Source organism: Ascaphus truei, chromosome 1 (assembly GCF_040206685.1).
Source record: "Ascaphus truei isolate aAscTru1 chromosome 1, aAscTru1.hap1, whole genome shotgun sequence".
Classification (NCBI taxonomy): domain Eukaryota; kingdom Metazoa; phylum Chordata; class Amphibia; order Anura; family Ascaphidae; genus Ascaphus; species Ascaphus truei.
In genome coordinates this window covers 158716320-158735746 of record NC_134483.1, presented here as the reverse complement: position 1 = coordinate 158735746, position 19427 = coordinate 158716320, and the positions used below count along the sequence as shown (strand labels likewise).

Genomic DNA, 19427 nt, shown 5'->3' with positions numbered 1-19427 from the left:
ACACAGTGTGTTTATATGTAGTACGTGTCAGTCATATCACAAGTAAATGTCAGTGCTAGTATCAGTCCAAAGACGATCCTGTGTTTTTTTAACCCTGGTTTGGGCCGTAGTTTGAAGATCGATGGAATCAGTACCGTGCATCATTGGGCGCATGTTATGGCAGAGGAACATGCAGTGGCCCTCAAACTTGCCTCATCTGCAGTACAGATGTCACCTGGTAGGCTGCGTCCAAGCTTAGACTCATCCACTTTCCATCAAAGAAATGTGGTGAGTAGATATGGCAAAAGAAAACACAGGTGCCCAAACATCTTCTGTTCTCTTTTTGTAATCTATATAATGTGTGTAGGGCTTTTCGGCGATGTTCTGCTTGGTATGCTGCTGGTCATTGCTGACGACAAGCGCAAAGTATTATGCGCCGTGATTTGGCCAGGTGCAGTGAGAAAAAGTAATTGGCGGAGGCAAGTGAAGAGAAACTCAGCGTTTCTTCCCACCCCTCGCGCTCTCCCTCCTGCCTGTGCAACCAATTGCAGCCGGCCTATGGTAGTGATCAGAAGGGTGGGGAGGAGTGTCGGTGTGTCTGGCTGCACATGGGTCACAGAAGCACTCTGGTACACACACTCGCGCGCGCGCACACACGGCTGACAGTTTGGAGAGCCGACATAGCCGGCCTTACCCTGCTCTGGCTCCTGAGTAAATTTTTATTTTTAAAATATATATTTTTTCCACAGCTAATATACATACTAGAGCTACTGTGATTGTGGTGCCCTAGGTGATTTTGAAGTGACCCACAATCTGGTAAAAAAACAAAAAAGTGGGCGATACGGCATCAGACACAGTGATTCCCCTAGAACCCCTTTTAAACTTGGTGAACTCTCCTTAGACTGCGTGTATAGCGACGTTGCGTCAAAACAAATGCATTGTCGCTGCAGTGATCCAGGTACACCTCGGAAGCTAGGTAAAACTGTGTGTGTGTGTGTGTGTGTGTGTTTGTGTGTGATACTTTCTGCACAACCCTGCAATGTCTTACATACTATGGAGCAAACATATGCATTAAAGCTGCAGTTCAGGCTCCCGTTTTTTTCCCCATAGTTTCAGTTGTGCAATCTCTACTTACCTAAAAAAAACTGCATAGCTGCCGGTCAATTCGTTCTCCGTCTATTGATTGGCAAAGTTTGGTGAGATCTTTAAATATGGCGAATGTAAATCGTTGCTATAGGAACAAGCATGCTTGTTAAAATAGAATACAAGAGAATCGGTCTTTCAAAGTTGTTTTTTTTAAAACAGAAAATGCTTAAAGTATTTTTTCTTACTACAGAACTGATTTATTAAAAAAAAATACACATGCAGGATATTGCAAGAACTGCAGCTTTAAAAGCAGAGTCCTTCCTATAAGGTCTTATGCCTAGAGAAGCAATTACATGTGTTCGTGAGCTAGCAGCTTGGCAACACCTTAAAGCTGCAGTTCAGTCAATATCCTGCATGTTTTTTTTTTTAATAAATCAGTTCTGTAGTAAGAAAAAATACTTTTAGCATTTTCTGTTTTTAAAAAAACAATTTTGAAAGACCAATTTTCTTGTATTCTATTTTAACAGCCATTTGCTAAGGCACTGCCCCTTCATGTCCTGTCACAATCTCTGGCACTCCCCTTTGTAAGCCCTGCTCTCCCTCTAGCACTTGTCAGTGCAGGAATGCTCATGAATATTCATGAGCTTCCACTGCCAGTCAAGCAGATTATAAACAAATGCCAGCTTTTAATATGTCACCAAATTTCGACCTATCAATACATGGAAAACGAATTGAGCTGCAGCTATACTGTTCTTTAGGTAATTAGAGATTGCACACATAAAACTATTGAAGTAAAAAAATAAATGTAAAAAAAAAAAAAAAAAAGACTCAACTGCAGCTTTAAGCATTAAGAAGCAAGCAATTATTTATACCAACTAGTCTAGTCCATCTATTATAGTGGAAGACTTTGTAAACTGGTATGATTATGATTTAAATACAATAGTGAATGAGTGCTTGTTTCTTTAATGCTATCAGCAATTTTAAGTAAACATGTAGGGGAGAATTAATAATACATTGACTCCAGGATCTCCAGAGGAGTCCTCCAGTACCTGGTACATTGGAGGGGATTTGGACTAGGGGAACGTTCTTGGATTCCTCAAGGCCAGCTGCATACCCCCAGACTAGTCGGGGCCTTTCACGCCAGGTACCCTTTTAAGCCATCCCTGAGACGCCCGGAGGTCGCTCCTGAATGGGGGGGTATAGACACACCGAGACACTCGCAGATGTGAGCATGCACACACACATACAAGCTGACCATCGCAGACTCCTCACTTTCCTCCATCCACAAGTTGAGAACAGGAGTGAGCAGCCGCGGAAGTCTGTCCCCCGCCGCTGGTCTCGTTCCTGCTGTCTCTGCAACACAGCAATGCTGACTGGCCTGGCTGTCTGTTTCCATCACGACCGGCAACAGCGCAACCTAACCGCTTAAAGCAAGATGGCTTGGGCTATTGCCAGACCTAGTGACTGCGCTGCGGAGCCGATGGAAGCGAGGCACAAGTGGAGGATAGCGGCGAAGGTGTACTTGATGATGATATGTGTAACTCCATATTTGCTTGTTAAATATGTGTAAAAATATTGCTTTAAAACCGTTCAGTCTAAAAAGCACAGCTTTAATCCAATGAGGCATCATTTTATTGCAATTTGTTAATAAATACTGTGCTATTGTCTTCCATATTATGTAATATAAACCCTGGCACTGTATGTCAGTATGTGTAATGGCACAGGTTAGTCGAGTTGTCTTTTTTTTTTTTTTTTTTTTTTTGGGGGGGGGAGGGGGGCAACTGGGATAACCTGTTTTGAAATATAATTTGCAGCTTGTTCTGGAGCCAGCTGTCACTTTGGCTCCCCGCAGCCAGTTACTATGCAGCAAAAAGAGCCAGTGCAGGTGTGGCCTATGTTATGTTGGCTTGCATGTCCACAACACAGTTGCACAGTGTCCCTTAGTACTCTCGTAAATATGGAATGTAGTCAAGATTACATATCAGCCCAGCTGACAAACTAATGAGATGTAGAATTCCGTCAGTGTATATTTATATTTTATGACTATGCAATCGAGATTAAAAAAAATATATATATATGTAGGCTACACACACGTGAGTTTGTGAACCACTTTGGATTTTCACATATTTCAAACCTAAAATGTTATTAGATAAAGATGATCTGATCAAACAAATTGGACACACACAATAATTTGTCATTTATTCACGAATGATTAAACATTCAATATCCATGTTTGAAAATGAAAAAGTATGTGAACCATAAGATTCAGTACCTAGTTGCACCCCCTTGAGCAGCAATGATTTCAACTAAGCATTTCCTGTAACTACTGGTTAGTCTCACATTTGGTTTTGAGGATTTTTGGCCCATTCCTCCTTACAGAACTGCTTCAACTCAGTGACATTTGAGGACTTCCTTGCGTGGACAGCTCACTTCGGGTCCTGCCATAACATTTCGTTTGGGTTTAGGTCCGGACTTCGACTAGGCCATTCTAAAACGTGGAATTTCTTCTTTTACAGCTAATCTTTTGTAGATCTACGTGTATGTTAAGGATCATTGTCTGCATGACCACTTTCCCTTCAGATTCATCTCATGGACGGATGGCCTAACATTCTTTTCTAGAATCTTCAGATACAATACAGAACTCACTGGCCGTGCGTGTGCGCGTGTGCGCGTGTGCGCGTGTGTGCGCGTGTGCGTGTCCCCTAAATAAGATTTTTTTTTTTTTAAAGAAAAAAAGTTTAATAAATATTTTTTTTTTTAGTTCTGCAATCATTCACACACGCGCATCCATCCGCGCACACATACACACACATACACACGCGCGTATCCATACGCGCATGCATACATCCACACGCATACATATACACATACATACATTTGAGCGCCAGTAGCGGCGCGAAAAGATGATTCTCCCCGTCTTCCCCGCTGTCTGGCGGCTCCCCTCTCCCTGTCGTGCGTGCGCGTGACCCTTGTGTAGAAGGGCTGAGTCACGTCATCCAACTAAAATTACACACGCATGGGGGGGGGGGGGATTTGTTGAGCACTGTACGGTTATTCACGCTGCCCTTGTGCTCTACAAAAAGCATCTGGTTTCTGCTGCATGAGGTATATATCTATGCCTATCACAAACAAGACAGGAAAAAGTCCCAAATATTATCACTCAGAATATTCACTAGAAAGATAACAAACTTTTTAATGTCTACAAATATAACATGTTAAAAACATATAAAACCAAACAGGGGGGGGGGGGGCTAAATAGACAGTGCATATAAATCAAAACTGACAGGATAGGCTTACTGCACCACCACCCTGAATAAAGGTTGGCGCCATAGAATATTTAGGGCAAACCCAAGGAAAAGTAATATTTTCCTAGTTACACAAGACCGGCCGGTCATCAGTATCAGTCAACAGACCTGAGAAATACATAGATCAAAATACCAATATCTCAACACAGATGCACCACACATGGCATGCAGAAAAGATTATAGGCACATGGAGAGAATAAATATAAGTGGATATAAGAGAGACAGAGGTCTCAAATGCAATGGTTCAAGGTTAAATCCATAAATTGCTATAAAGCAATGAATAAGGTACAATCGTAACCAATGAGTCCAAAGCTAAAGCAGAACTTCATGTTGTAACTGGGAGAAAAAGAAACAATGTTCATCCCCACATAGAAATCCTGAAGATAAAGGGGACAGGATGGTGTGATATCTCCATATATACTTATCCGCTGTGTGATAAGAGTGATGAAAAAAGTCCTCGGGTCTGCACAGCAATAAGGCACTGCATAATGTCTGGTCACCGCCGTTGGCTCCCATTCTACACGTGTTTTGCCTCGCGGCTTCTTCACGGAGTGAGGAGCAGATGAAAGTCCATTACTATTTAAAGGGTTTGTGAGAGGATAAGAGGGCAAAAAACGCCCTACAGCATAGTGCAGGGATTGGTTCCAATTTCCAAACAAGGAGGAGCACATTCCCTCACAGCTGATCTGGATGCTGCCGATTTTGTATTAAATAGACACCATACGGAGTAGCCCCAGTAGGTGTTTCTCTTCTGCACCGCGTCATGATGTGTTGACCAATCAGAAGTCAGAAAATTATATAAAAAATACAATCCTGCCATTTAATTATCCACTAGTTTGTGGAAATAATATATATATTTTTCTATTGTTGAATATCGTGAAATGTGCATTGCACAACACCCATCTGCTAATGATTGACTGAAAAAGCAGCAGCCATTTTAAAAAATAAAGTACAAAAATGAATCGCCATGTCTTGCTGATATTTTAATCTGTATGTTAAACAATAAGTTTTACAATTTTTGTTAAATGTTTAATTTCTTTGCATGAAAAAGCAATCACAAACCTGCTGAGAATATCTTGGGAAACGTACAGCTATTCTGCAGAAATTAACTAATGGGAACCTTTTCATAAATGTTTATTATGATGCAGTACCTACCCTGTTTTGGTTCTTATAAAGCACCTACGGATCTTCGGTAGCGACTCACAAGATCTGTTCCAATCTTTATTCTGCATTGTTGTGTAGGAAATTGTGCCACTGTTAACCCCTTATTTCTTTTAAAAGATGGGGACCATGTGGGGGGGGGGGGTGGTTCTTTGATACTTAGGTTGCATTCAGACAGGCTGCGATGTGTGCAAGTTCGCCACTCTTTCACTGTGTTCTATGGGAGTTTTCAAACTGAAAACGACCCCCGGCGGGAAGTAGTGTTGTCGCCGGTGAACTTGAAGACAACTGAAGTTGTGATTTCAAGCGGCAGCCACGTCGTGTACTTCGCCAGCCAATCAGAAACACACACTTCTTTTTTTTATTTATTATTTTTTTTAAATTCAATGCCGGAGTAGCCCTGCCTCCAAGTCGGTTCATTCTGTCTGATGGGTATGAGCACACATCGCCCAGCAGACAGAGGCGCAAACGTACAGTTTCCTGTCTGAACTTGACCTAACTCGTGAGAACGTGTAGAATTTTGGACTAAATTTACTTTGAGAAGTGTCTGCATCAAACTCCTCTTCAGAAAGTAATACGAATATCTTGCCGTTTTAAAGTATCGCCGAAACGACTGATATTACTGTGCTTCAGCTGCAGAAGACACAATTTCCCATCCTGTTTATAATTATTATTATTTTTTTTTAAATAAAACAGGATGGGAACTTGGGTAAAGGTAATTTACTTTTCAAATATGTACATTCATAGTGTTCACTACTCCCTCTGATTTTATAGATTTGCTTAAAAGTGAGTGTCATTGTCAAATATGAGCTTGGCTGCATGAACAACTGGAATGATCTTTTCAGGGGTGGAATGATCTTTTCAGGGGTAGACAGTCTCAAAGGGCCACTTCGCAGGCCACAAATGAAAATGGGAAGACTAAATTAGCCAAGCCAACTGTCAGTTGACCATTGTGCTAGTATTTTTTTTTTTTAACCCTTTTAATTGCAACTGTCGTGCTTTACAATACGTTGTAGGATCATTTCCCAGATGAGGCATTAAGCAGGAAAATAATCTCTGTACAAAAGTTAACCATCTGACACATTTTTAGAATGTATTGATTTTACTTCTTAGAAGTATTTTGTTTAACCCTTTCGCTGCCGGAAGTCTTGCGGCACCAGGAGTGAGATCCTTGGTGTCAGGGCTGGGCCTACAGCTTCATGAATGGCAGTGCAGTGTCGTCCACTTTTAATGGAACAGTCAAAATGTTACCCCTTTTAACGCTCTGCCACAGGAGCGGACGTCGCATGACTTGTGGGCATTTAGGGTAATATAGAAAATATTAAGGGAGTGAATTTTTTTTTTTTTTCACACAGAAAAATAATGGAAATAATTTGTAGGTGTTAGTTTATTAGGTAGGCAAACTCCTCCTCTTGCCAGTAGCACAGCAAGGGGCTTATTCTATATGTGCTGAGACTAACAAATTTGGGCTTAAATGCCACATTGACTTCATGAGGAAAAATTAATCCGAAAACAGCCCTATCGGCCATTTGCAGGCGATGGAAAAAGCCACCGAGAACTATAAGCAAAATGGAACGCTGCACTCAAGTATGCTGTCTAATATTTGGTGTATTAAATAAAATAAAAAAATGCAAACGTGTGTAAGGGATTACTGCTTTTAAAACAGTCACTTGATAAATGTGTAATTTGGAAGTCACTTTACCATCTTTATCATGAAATTATTATGTAATACTACAGAAGTTTCATGTTTTAATGAGGGGGTAAATATTTTGTTTTTTTTCTCAACATTAATTCAACATGGCTTAATTACTCCCTAGTAAAGGAGAATAGATTTTAATTTCAAGGTGCTAGTCACGATGTTGCTGTTTTGACTTCATACTTGAATCTTTGAATCGGATTTAGCAACATTCTATTTTTTTTTTTTTTTTTTAAATAATAAGGAAATTTACGGTATATGTAAAAAGTCTATTAAGGGAAAACACTGCAATTTTACTATTTCAAGAATTTAGTAGTTTGTATTCATTATTAATTTAACTGTATAAGTTATCCTCTTCATTTTAATGTTAATTACTTTGCAATAAGGCAAGCTGCTTATTGAAATGTGTTTTCATGTTCTTTTACAGACAAACCCTAAAATGTCTACAAAAGACCCAGATGGTCTGAACCCTACCTGCAAAATTATGACCTTCAGGCCGACCTTGGAGGAATTCAAAGACTTCAACAAATATTTAGTGTACATGGAGTCTAAAGGTGCTCAGCGATCGGGGCTTGCAAAGGTGAACACTTTAAATCTGCACTTTCACATTATTTTGTACCTTTTCTTCCAATCATTTGCCATACTTTGTCACAGATGTTGTCTTTTGTTAGTGGCAAGAAAACATTTGTGAATCCCTTCGGAGTTTCACATTTCAAACCTAAAATGTTATTAGATCTTAATCTAAGTCTTAACAATAATAATGATAACCCTATCAAGCAAATAAGACAAAAACATGATGCCGTTTGAACATTTATTTATACACAAATGATTCAATATTCAATATCCATGTGTGGAAAAAGTATGTGAAACTTTAGATTAAGTACCTGGTGGCATCCACTTAAACAGCAATGTCTTTGACTAAGCGTTTCCTGTAACTGCTGGTCAGTCACATCAGTTTTGAGGGATTTTGGCCCATTCCTCCTTACAGAACTGCTTCAACTCACTAACATTTGAGGGCTTTGTTGCATGGGCAACTCGCCTTAGATCCTGCCACAACATTTCGATGGGGTTTGGGTCCGGACTTTGACTAGGCCATTCTAAAATGCGGCATTTCTTCTGCAACAATTCTTTTGTAGATTTGCTGGTATGGTTAGGATCATTGTCTTGCTGCATGACCCACTTTTGCTTCAGCTCACAGGCAGAAGGGCTGACCATTCTCCTCTAGAATCTTCTGATACAATGCAAAATTCATGGTTGTGTCAATGATGGCAAGCCGTCCACATCCCGAGGCAGCAAAGCAGCCCCAAACCATCACACTCCCACCACCATGCTTGATGGTTGGGATGAGGTTCTTCTGTTGGAAAGCAGTGTTTGGTTTTTGCCAAAAAGTTCTACGTTTTTTGATTTGTCTGTCCAGGGAACATTATTCCAAAATTCCTGTGGATCATCCTAAGTGCTCTTTGAACTTCAGACGGACAGCTGTGTTCTTTTTTGTGAGCAGTGGTTTCCTACTGGATATCCTTCTGTGAACACCATACTTGTTCAGTCTTTTTCTGATAGTTGCCAAGACGAGAGTGACCTGCAGATCCTAGGATGTTACTCCTGGGGTTCTTTGTGTCTTCCTGGATGATTTGCTAGTTTGTTCCTTGAGATATTTTGGTAGGACAACCGCTCCTCGGTAGAGTGACCCTGGTCTTTGAACTTTCTCCATTTGTAGATCTGTCTGGGGCACTGTCAATCATTAGAAATAGTTTTGTAACCCTTTTTTTAGACTGAGCATCAATAACTGCTTTTCTGAGGTCCCCAGATTCCTTTTGATCGTTGTCTGATATGTTTCTACACACCTGTATAGTGAAGACCAAACTCACAAAGTTTCTGATTTTTATATAGGCTGAGGCCTCCCAAACTCTCCTTTGAAGATCTACATAATTATTTAAATGCCCGATTTTGTAATTATTCCCATTAAGCTGATCAAACCACGATTTCACTTACTATTTCAAATATCCTGACTCTAAATTCATCATTGTTTAATTCATACAGCATTTTGGTTCAAAATACATAGAATTGGTTCATATAAACTGTATTTTATATTTTAAGAAATTACTGGTTTTGATTCAAGAAGGTTATCGTGGAAGAACTCTAAAATTTCCATAGTCCTCATTGGGGTTTACAAATGTTTACTCGCCACTGTGTAGACATAGCATTTTAGTTCAGCTGAAAGCTTTTTATTTTGTTTCAAATGATCTAAACGAGGACTTTTTGTGAACTCAAAAGGTTGTGAATGACACATGGTAATTTGTTTTGATGGGTATAAGAACCCAGTACTACTATAAAAGTAAAACATTATTGCAAAGGAATTCTTGTTTGAAACAAGTTTGTATGGCAAGGAAAGTAGCATCCAGAAGTTTTGTGCGTGACTGACTTTTTTACATTTTTTATTTATTAAAATGTTTTACCAGGAAGTAATACATTGAGTTGCCTCTCGTTTTCATGTATGTCCTGGGCACAGAGTTACAACAATACATGGTTACATTAAAAGAACAGAGGTTATATAGTCAATTCACAGACATTTCATGGACAAAGAGTTGGAAAATTGGGTACAGGGGATAAAAGGGCTGGTGAGTTTCAGATTGAAATAGAGAAGCTTTAACATCAGCGGCAGCAGATTGCTCACACCCTTCAACTGCACCAAAGGCTGTATGCCTTTTGGAACAACACGGATGTACACTGAAGGGGTTCAGATTGAATTAGCTGCGAATACAATGTTCTTTATCCTCTTGACTCATTAACATTCCAGTGGGTGGGGTTGACGTTCCACATAGTTAAAGCAAATGTTAACCCTTGGCACGCTGATCCTGTGCAGAGGGGAGCAGCTCTTGGGGAGACTGATCAGGCATCCACTTGACTTCCCGCAAAGCATACGCAAAATACACGCGTCCATAACCTTTAACATTACTATGTCAGTGACTCAGCTGAGCCACTAGATTTGCATAGAGAAATTATCCACGCCATATGCAGAGGAGCAATCTAGCTAGTAATTTCCGCTTCCGTTACATTTACGCTGATTGAGACTGTTTTAATATACTATATTAGTAATGTAAGACTGTATATGAATATTATTAATTTATACCTGGGATTTCCACTATCTGCTCTATAGTGTTTGAGTTTGGGATCGCTCTACATAGACGTGTTCGATTGGGCAGCGATGAGCAGCTGACCCTCAGGCAATACACAGACAAGTTCCTGGCTGTAAATGGTAGAATCACTATGCTTGCAATCATTGCTGTCTGGCACTTACACTTACTAGCAAATAAAAGACTGCTTTTTTACAAACTACTGACAGCAGGGATTTCCTTTTCCCTGTTTATCCCCTTAACAGAGCGCAAGACTTGGCGACCATTCAGTGCAGACTAGGCCACTATGCTAGGTCACAAAATGGACTAGTGACTCAATTTAGGTTATTCAACACTGTCATCAGACATATTCTCAAGTCAGCTAGAGCTCAACGTTAGTGACCACCTATACCTACTAACTATTCAATGGCTCTGAGACAATAATTATTCAAGAGTTATTGTTACCAGGGCTATTGACTATCTAACACAGCCATCACTTATACCTTATAATTTAAGAGACACAGAAATTGTCCAGTGATTTAACATACCTGCAGAGACCTTCCAGACAGATCTTTAACACAGCCAAATTCGGTGATATCACTAGGCAGCTATTCCTGATCAATTTTCACAACATGTCTGTTTGCTGCCAAAACACCACCGTGCAACATGTTGTAACTTTGTACATACCGATAACAGCATCACAGTGATCTGTGTGTGTATAACAATAACTGATTTGATGCAACTTCTGTTTTGTAGGTAATTCCACCAAAGGGATGGAAGCCCAAGAGGCATTATGATGACATAGATGATCTGGTGATTCCGGCCCCAATTCAGCAGATGGTCACTGGCCAGTCAGGTCTCTTTACTCAGTACAACATTCAGAAAAAGCCAATGACTGTGAAGGAGTTCAGGCATATGGCCAATAACGAAAAGTATGTATGCTTTGCACTGCTCTTACATAACAGTTGTAACTGTTTGTTTATGTTTGTAGATGTGATGGTAATGAGGAAGGTGGGTGGTGTAGTGACCTTGTTACCTCGCTCTTACCTTTCCCTCGGACCCTTACGTCTGTGCAACGATAGGAACACTGACAACACAAAGGGAGGCAGGACTCGGACCCCAGGTAACTGTTTGAGAAGGTATAGCTATTACTAATGGCACGTTGTTGGCACACCCCGTTCATCTGCAATGTTACATTTACACTTGATCGCAGGGTTATTTGCAACTAAATGTATGGTGGTTAATATGTGATAAAAATAATCAAGTAGCTTCTTTCACTAGCTTGCGATCTGTGTGAGTTTACATGAATTTCACTGCACGACATATGGTTAAGATTAAGATCTATTGGATCCATGCTATTTATAAGAGATGGGCATTACTTTTGTATTTGTAGACTGGGAGGTATTGGACATTAGTTATATACTTGTGAATGTGAACAAGGGGGATTCATTTTCCTGATGAAGGGAACACCCGCCCCTTTTTGTCCAACATATATGTTTTTGGTACCTGCCCCCTATCACTATATTCAATAATAATTATATATTCGACCCTACCACCATAGTTTTAAACATGTTGTTTCACTGTACATTTGTATATACACTTTGTCTATCTTTGTTTGATTAACGTAAGATATATTATTTTCACTTAAATACAATTCTGGTCATTATCATATCAGTTATGTAAAATTGATCCTTTGACCAAGGAGTTTAGTTTTCAATTCTTGTGGCTATATTATGGAGATTTTTGTACTCCTGAACATCATGTGTTTGCTATATTATAAGTAGCCGGTGCATTGTCTAGGAACCTTTTTTGTTCCAGTCTATGGGATTCTGTTTCTGCTATTTAGTTTTTGTATATGGTAGTGAGATTGTGTACAAGTTTAAGAATCTCAGCGAATTAAAGCTTAATTTGAAACGTATTTATATATTTGGGGGCTGCTACTGTGTATTTCTCTGTTCTGGTAACTAATGGGTATATGTATTTGATTTTTCTAAATAAAGTTTGCAGTGAGATATTCACTATTAAACTGTTACTATTGCAATCATACATTTTTGTGTCTGACAATGTTGTTAATTATGTTTATATGTTTTTTGTGTGTGACAGTTAGAATTTATGAATAATGTGTAGATATTGTTTTGAGTTGAGTATTCATGAAATTCTGTCTCATCTATATACAGCTCAACCCCGTTATAACGCGATCCGTTACAATGCGAATCCGCTTATAACGCGATGTAAGCATGGCTCCCAATTTTCGTATTTATGAATACTTTACAACATGACTATTGGTATCTTAAATACTTTATTGTACAATGCATACAATTGTACATTATTTCTAATGCGATCCACTTATAACGCGATGTGATTCTTTGGACCCCAAGCACAGCGTTATAGGGGGGTTGAGCTGTACTTGATTTCTGGTATTATAGTATTTGTAATAGGGTTGTATTTTAGAGATAATTGGTAACGGTTAGGAGTGCAGGGTATACAAAATTGCCATCGAACCAACCTGTTGAAGATTCCTGATGAAGCGAACCACGTAGCGTCGATCGGAGACGGGAGACTAGACTAGATGCTTTTAAGCCTTTGGGGCCATGCAAGTATGGCATTTATAAGATTTCCACTTAATGCTACATTAATCGTTTAGGATTACTACACCATATTGCTGTTTTCTTTGGTTTTCGGTGAGTTTATGCGCTCCCTACATCATAAGAAGATAGCATATCTTTATCATTACAGACTAACTCCTAGACCTAGGTAACCCCTTTGAGTGTGATTTTAAACAATACTTTGTAGAAGATAATATTATTAACAATAGCACATTTGGGTACATGCAATACGTTGTTTTGCCCACAGTTGTAATTTCAAGATAATACATTAGGACACTGCTCATACGGAGGGTTCCGTTCCATGGTGCCGCCGCAAAGCGAAAAGCAGAACTGCAGATTTTTGGCATCTCCTACCTTTCTGCGCATGCGTGAACTCTGCCATCTGCGTATGCGCAGACATGGCAGCCGCCTTCTCGGTGCCGCCATATTGGTGGTTCGCCGATAAGCGTGGTCCTACTGTATAGAAAGTTAGTGCCTTGAAAAAATTAAAACATATATAATTCTTTAATTAGTTTGACATGGGCCTGCAAATGAAACCTAAGATTTTGTGACACAGATCGCAACACAAGGCTGCCATACTGCACACACAAGTCAGTATTTACAGTACATGTCTGTATTGTGCCACAAGTGTTTCACTGGTCAAAAGAATATAAAACTCAATTTGGGGGAAAATGCAAATTTTGCAGATTCCTCTCTCATCTTACAGTATTCTATTACCAGTGAACTCAGACCACGGCTGCCAGAGAAACTCATATTTTTACCTTGTGTCAGTTGTTACATATGAGAGTTGTTCCATCCTCAACCTCCCATACTCTCGACTCCCATTGTCCCATAGTGGGCGCCTCCAGTTTTTTCCAGTTGGCAGCTATAGTACATCTTGCTGCATTCAGCATATGTATTAATAGAGATTTCCTAATTCTATGCCCTTTGACCCCCTCTCTGTTTAGCAATAAAATACTCGGGTCTTTTGGGATTCTAATCTTGGTTATATTAAAATTCTGCTCCACTATCCCATCCCAGAAACACTTTATTTTCTTACACTTCCTCCAGATATGAAGCATTGTACCCACCTCCCCACACTCTCTCCAGCACTTGTCAGACGTTCCTGGGTAGCATTCGTTCAATTTTTATAGTACCACCTGTACATTCTTATATATATTTTCCAGTATATTCGTCGATATCGAGGAGGAGCTGGCATTACTCCACATTTGTGTCCATTCTAGTGCAGAGTATTCTTTACCCAGTTCCTTTTCCAAGCTAATACAAATCCGGGCTTAGGTTCAGCTTTGATTTCCAATATTGTTTTATAGATATACGATATATTATGTCCCCTAGCACCCAGCAATACCAACGTCGCTTCAAAAGGATTCAATCTCAACATATTTATTTTATTTCTTTTGGTGTTCATATAGTGGACAATTTGTGTATATTGCCATCTTTCTCCTTCTTCAAAATCAAACTGGTCCTGAAAATATTTAAAACTTCTGATTTCTCCAATATCCATCAAATCTCCTAGTCTTATTAGCCCCACTCGGCTCCACTTTTTAAATATTCTAGAGTCGAACCCTGGGGGAAAATCGGAGTTCCCACATATTGGAGTGAGAGGGGATGGGAACGTACAAACCCTCTCATCTTTGGATATTTCATCCCATGCACAAAGAGCTGCACCTATAGTAGGGTGTTCATAAAGCTCTTTAGGTCGATCTATCTTCCTGAGCCAAGAAACCTTATTTGTATCTATATTTTTACAGTAGTTATTTTCAATTTCCACCCACAGTTTATTTTTTGTACAATGATACCATTCAAAAAGAGCGTTCACCTGTGTAGCAAGATAATACTTATTAATATTCGGCAGACCGAGTCCCCCTTGCGATTTATGTCTTTGCAGTGTTTTAATATTAATCCTTGGCTTTTTAAATTCAGTTGCTGCTCTCCCCACTACCCAGCAGAGTATCTGCTCTGCGGCCCCAGGAGAGGTGGGGGCTCCGGATCCCCGGAGCTCCGGTGGGGAGGAGGAGGAGGGGGGGGGGGGGAAGAAGTAGTGGAGGTCACACCAGCCTCCTCCCGAGCAGCCACTGCCGACTCCTCACCTCCTGGGCAGCTTATCTGTTTCTCGGGGCCGTCGGGCTGTTCTGGCTGCCACATCCCCTCTCAGAAACTCTCCTCGAGGAGAACGGGCGCCATCTTGGATCTGCCGTGGGCGGCGGTGAGCCCGAGCGCTTCCCTTCCCTGCCGGGGCTGTTGCCGCTGTGTGTGTGTGTGTGTGTGTGTGTGTGTGTGTGTGTGTGTGTGTGTGTGTGTGTGTGTGTGTGTGTGTGTGTGTAGTTTTTTTTTTTTTTAATTATTTTTTTTTTTCATTTGAAAAAACTTTTAAGATGTAAGTTAAGGTTTTTAAGCAAAACCTTCAAATTTCGAAGTTAAGGTGGCACGCAACCTTAACTCCGCCCCCATGCTTTGCTGATATCATGCATGATGTCACAAATTACTTGGTCACATCACATAAGAGTGTGTAATGCAGCCCCAAAGAGCCAGGCGTCTCCAGTCCATTTCTCCCCCAGCCCACTCCTCAAACATCTTGAAGCAGTTGCGCGTCGTGTCTGATCCTGTTCTCAACACCCTCACCACCACAGCAGACTCTGGGTCGTCCTTAGCTCCATTCCTGTCAAACGAGAACGCATCTGAAACTATCAAAGCCAGATTCATGCAACCCCTGGGATGTCCGTCTGTGCCAGCCATGGCATCAAGACTTTTTTTAGAAAATATTCGCCAGTGTCATTGACTATGAAAAAACTATAATAAAGCGCAACAAATAATGTGATTTAATGAAGCTGCAGCCTAAACACCCGCGGTTTTCCCCAAAACAGCAAATTAAGATAACCTAAACAAAACAGTGTTCGTGGCGCAAAGTGATTAAACAGTTAATATGTGCAAATGATCCCAGTGTTGATTAGAACTGAAAAACACATAATACTGTAACTCCAAGTAGGGGATTCTCCATGTCAGCAGACTCTTTGTAGACCCTCCTATGAAGAAAAGAACACAAATGCAGAGAGTATAGTGAATTATCATTTACTTAAGATGACAGACAACACAGAGGGGAATGTTACCATTGTTGCATTAGCCCAATAAGTGTCTATTAGGTGTCAGTTGCTACTCCCCCGCTATGGGTGAAGCCCCTGTTATTCTAGACATCCTGGGAATTCTCAACTATTGGGGACACTCTTTGGACCATTTCTCTCCCTACTGCATGCAGATTTTCCTCCCTCCGATAGTTTCTCCTGGGCCATTCAGCTACCTTCTACTTTCTTGCATCCTCCCCGCCTCTGTTTTCTCCCCATTGCTGTGATTCTCACTCCAGGGCTGCAACCTATGTGAATACCTCCTTCCTCCAACTCTTCCCCTGTGCGACTGTGTGCGAGGAGGGGGGGGGAGATGCAACTTCAACTTTTGAATGGTGAACTGAACAAAATGGGGTAAGACCCCTTTAAGAACTCAATTGTCTTAATTGTTTTCAATTGGTGGTCTTTTCTTTCCTGTCTCATGCCCCAGCCCTCATTTCTCTCCACGCTGGGACAAGAGAGGACTCTAATGCGGATGTCAGGTCAGTGGAGTCTGTGTTTATTCCCAGTTTCGTAGAAAGGTTTCACTTTCCTCCAAATGTCTGAGGGTAATAGCTGCTCCATTCTTTAACACCAGGAGACCGAAAGGGAAAACCCAATGGTACCGGATCCCTCTGTCCCTGAGTGTTTTAGTGATCGGGGAGAGGTTTTTCCTTTTCAATAGCGTGGTGGGGGACAGATCGTGGAATACATTAAGCTTTATTCCCTCAAATTCAATAACACTTGCAGCCCTGGTAATCTGACATAAGGCATCTTTATTGCGGTAAAAGTGGAACCGCATTATCACCCTAGGAGGGTCCCCAGGCTGGGGCCTAGACCGAAGTGCCTTATGGCAACCATCCAGATGCAGGTCTGGCAGCATGTGCGTCAGCTATTTTGATACGAAATCTTCTGGATCTGTGATGGTCTCAGGGACCCCCCGCAACCTTGTTACTTCGTTGATCCCTGTTTTTCGGTGTCCTCCTGATTGTCGGAGAGGTCCGTGATCAGGGTTTTCAAGTGGGCTGTTGCTTCTTCATTTTTTTTTTTGTAGCGCTCTAATGGTTGTTTAAGCATTTTTCAATGGCGTCTGTCCTGTCCCCTAAGACATCCACATCCTTACGAAGCATAGTAAGCTCTTTTTGGAAAAAAGCTTTTATTTATTTTGAGATCTCTTCTGTTTACCAGCTGATGATTTCCTCTCTCCTGCTGGTCCTCTGATCTATCTCCATCCGATTCTGAGCCTTCCAGCGGGGTCGGCGTTTTTGAGTTGCTCATTCGCGCCATTTCCCCTTTATTGAAGTAATCCGTTAATACGGATGAGGATCTTCGTGCTTTCGTTCTGGTGGCCATCCCTCTGCTATCCTATTTTTAATTGTCCGCTTCTTCCCAACGGCCCGATCGGAACTTTTTGTTCTGCGCAACAAAGTAATTGTGTGCCGCTTCAGCTGGGCGCCGTTGAGTGGACGAACATCACCTGAGGTGCCCAGCTGTAGGAAGAGACTTGCACGTATGCAGCAACAAGACTTCAGTTCCTGACTGACGGAGATACTACGGATGACTGGTGTTCTTGTTAAATGCGCATGTCCTACCTCAATGCTGTGAGTGCACTGATTAATAAAGCCTTAACTATTTACACTATGGAGCCCACGCTGTCCCTCTTTGTTATATGTATGGTATGTATGTATGTATGTGTGTTTATCTCTGAATAACTGGGCATTACCTGGTCATACAAATAAGGGGGTGAATGTAGTACTTCATATGTAAAGCATGTGACAATGCCAGCTTAGGTAATAATGTAGAATTATTTAATCGTTTGGTGCTCATGTGTTAAATCTGTAAAAATGCTGATTGTGTGCCTAACATATTGGCCGCTTTTCAGTTTCAATCTATTCTTCAGTCAGTTTAACTCGGCAGCTACAAAGTATCCTACAGCTCAAACTGCTGGAAATATTGCAACACTTTCCTGTGTGTGATATGTTGTCAAAAAACTTACACTTCTTTGGGAGGTGGGCTAAAACCTGTTATAGAAATCAAAGGCTGAATTAAGTCATAAAAAATAGCATTGAATTAAAAAACACAAATAATAAAAAATCAAAAAAATCACTAATTGATTGAAAACAAAAAAACCCACAAGATTTCATGTCTTGTTGCTTTTATACCCTGTTTAAACAAGTACTTTCTCTGGTTACTCCTTGGCCTATAACCTGTCTGGGGCATTAACGGTCATGTGATGCCCTTTTCTGAGTAATTGTACGATTTTAGGTAATTATTTTCAGTTAGCTTTTTATTTTAATAATTTATCTGCCACGTGTTGACATGTCTGGGCATTCATATACCATTATTGACCAGAACTTGGGTCAATAAGAGATTTTTTTTTTTTTGAATGTTAAAACATTTGTCTATAATTTAAAGTAAGTGTTTTTTTTTCTCTTTCTTTTGAGGAGGAAAGAGTCCCCGTCTCCCCTTCCCCTTTTCAAACCCCATAGCTAAATGTAAAGCAATAATTGCTGTAATCTGTATCTCCTGTAGGTACTGCACTCCCAGATATATGGACTATGAAGATTTGGAACGTAAATACTGGAAGAATTTAACATTTGTGGCACCAATATATGGAGCAGATGTCAATGGGAGCCTGTATGATGAAGTAAGTTGAATACACGTGTTTCATTTTCTCCGGTCCAGAAATCACCAAGTAATGCTTTCCTTTTCAAAGAAGAGTTGAGACTGTTCACAATGGTGCAAATAAACGTTTACTTTTTTTTTTTTTTTTCTCTTGAACCCTTTGTATCTTTGTCCATGTGTCAGTACTGTGAGGGTGTGGGGAAGATCTTAAATTTATATACAACTGTGTGTGTATGTGCATTAGTGTTCCCAGGTATGTTTTGAAGGATGATGTTTTGATTTGTGTGAGGAAACAAATGATTCGGAGCAGGATGTAATTTCTCTCCAGAAGTACTTGGAGAGACTGGAAACTTGGGCAGGTAAATGGCAGATGAGGTTTAATACAGATAAATCTAAGGTGATGCATTTGGGAAACCAGAATAGAAAGGCAACATACAAATTAAACAGGGATAAATTGGGGGAATCCATGATAGAGAAGGATTTAGGAGTGCTTGTAGACAGCAGGCTTAGCAATAGTGCCCAAAGTCATGCAGTAGCTGCAAAGGCAAACAAGATCTTATCTTGCATCAAAGGGGCAATGGATGGAAGAAAAGTAAACATAATTATGCCCCATTGCAAAGTATTAGTAAGACCACACCTTGAATATGGAGTACAATTTTGGGCACCAATCCTAAGAAAATACATTATGGAACTACAGAGAGAGTGCAGAGAAGAGCCACCAAATTAATAAAGGGGATGTACTATCTAATTTGAGAGGC

At 40.5% G+C, this 19427-nt stretch overlaps 1 protein-coding gene across 3 annotated transcripts in view; it reads left to right on the top strand.

The window, feature by feature from the left end:
- KDM4C (lysine demethylase 4C) overlaps window positions 1–19427 on the top strand; it is a 418437-nt gene that overhangs the window by 22265 nt on the left and 376745 nt on the right. For all 3 annotated transcript variants that reach the window (XM_075596483.1, XM_075596492.1, XM_075596498.1), the window contains exons 2-4: window positions 7655–7807; window positions 11097–11272; window positions 18577–18691. In XM_075596483.1, coding sequence (XP_075452598.1) covers window positions 7667–7807; window positions 11097–11272; window positions 18577–18691 — 432 coding nt within the window. In that variant the 5' untranslated portion in view covers window positions 7655–7666. The remainder of the gene's footprint in view (window positions 1–7654; window positions 7808–11096; window positions 11273–18576; window positions 18692–19427) is intronic.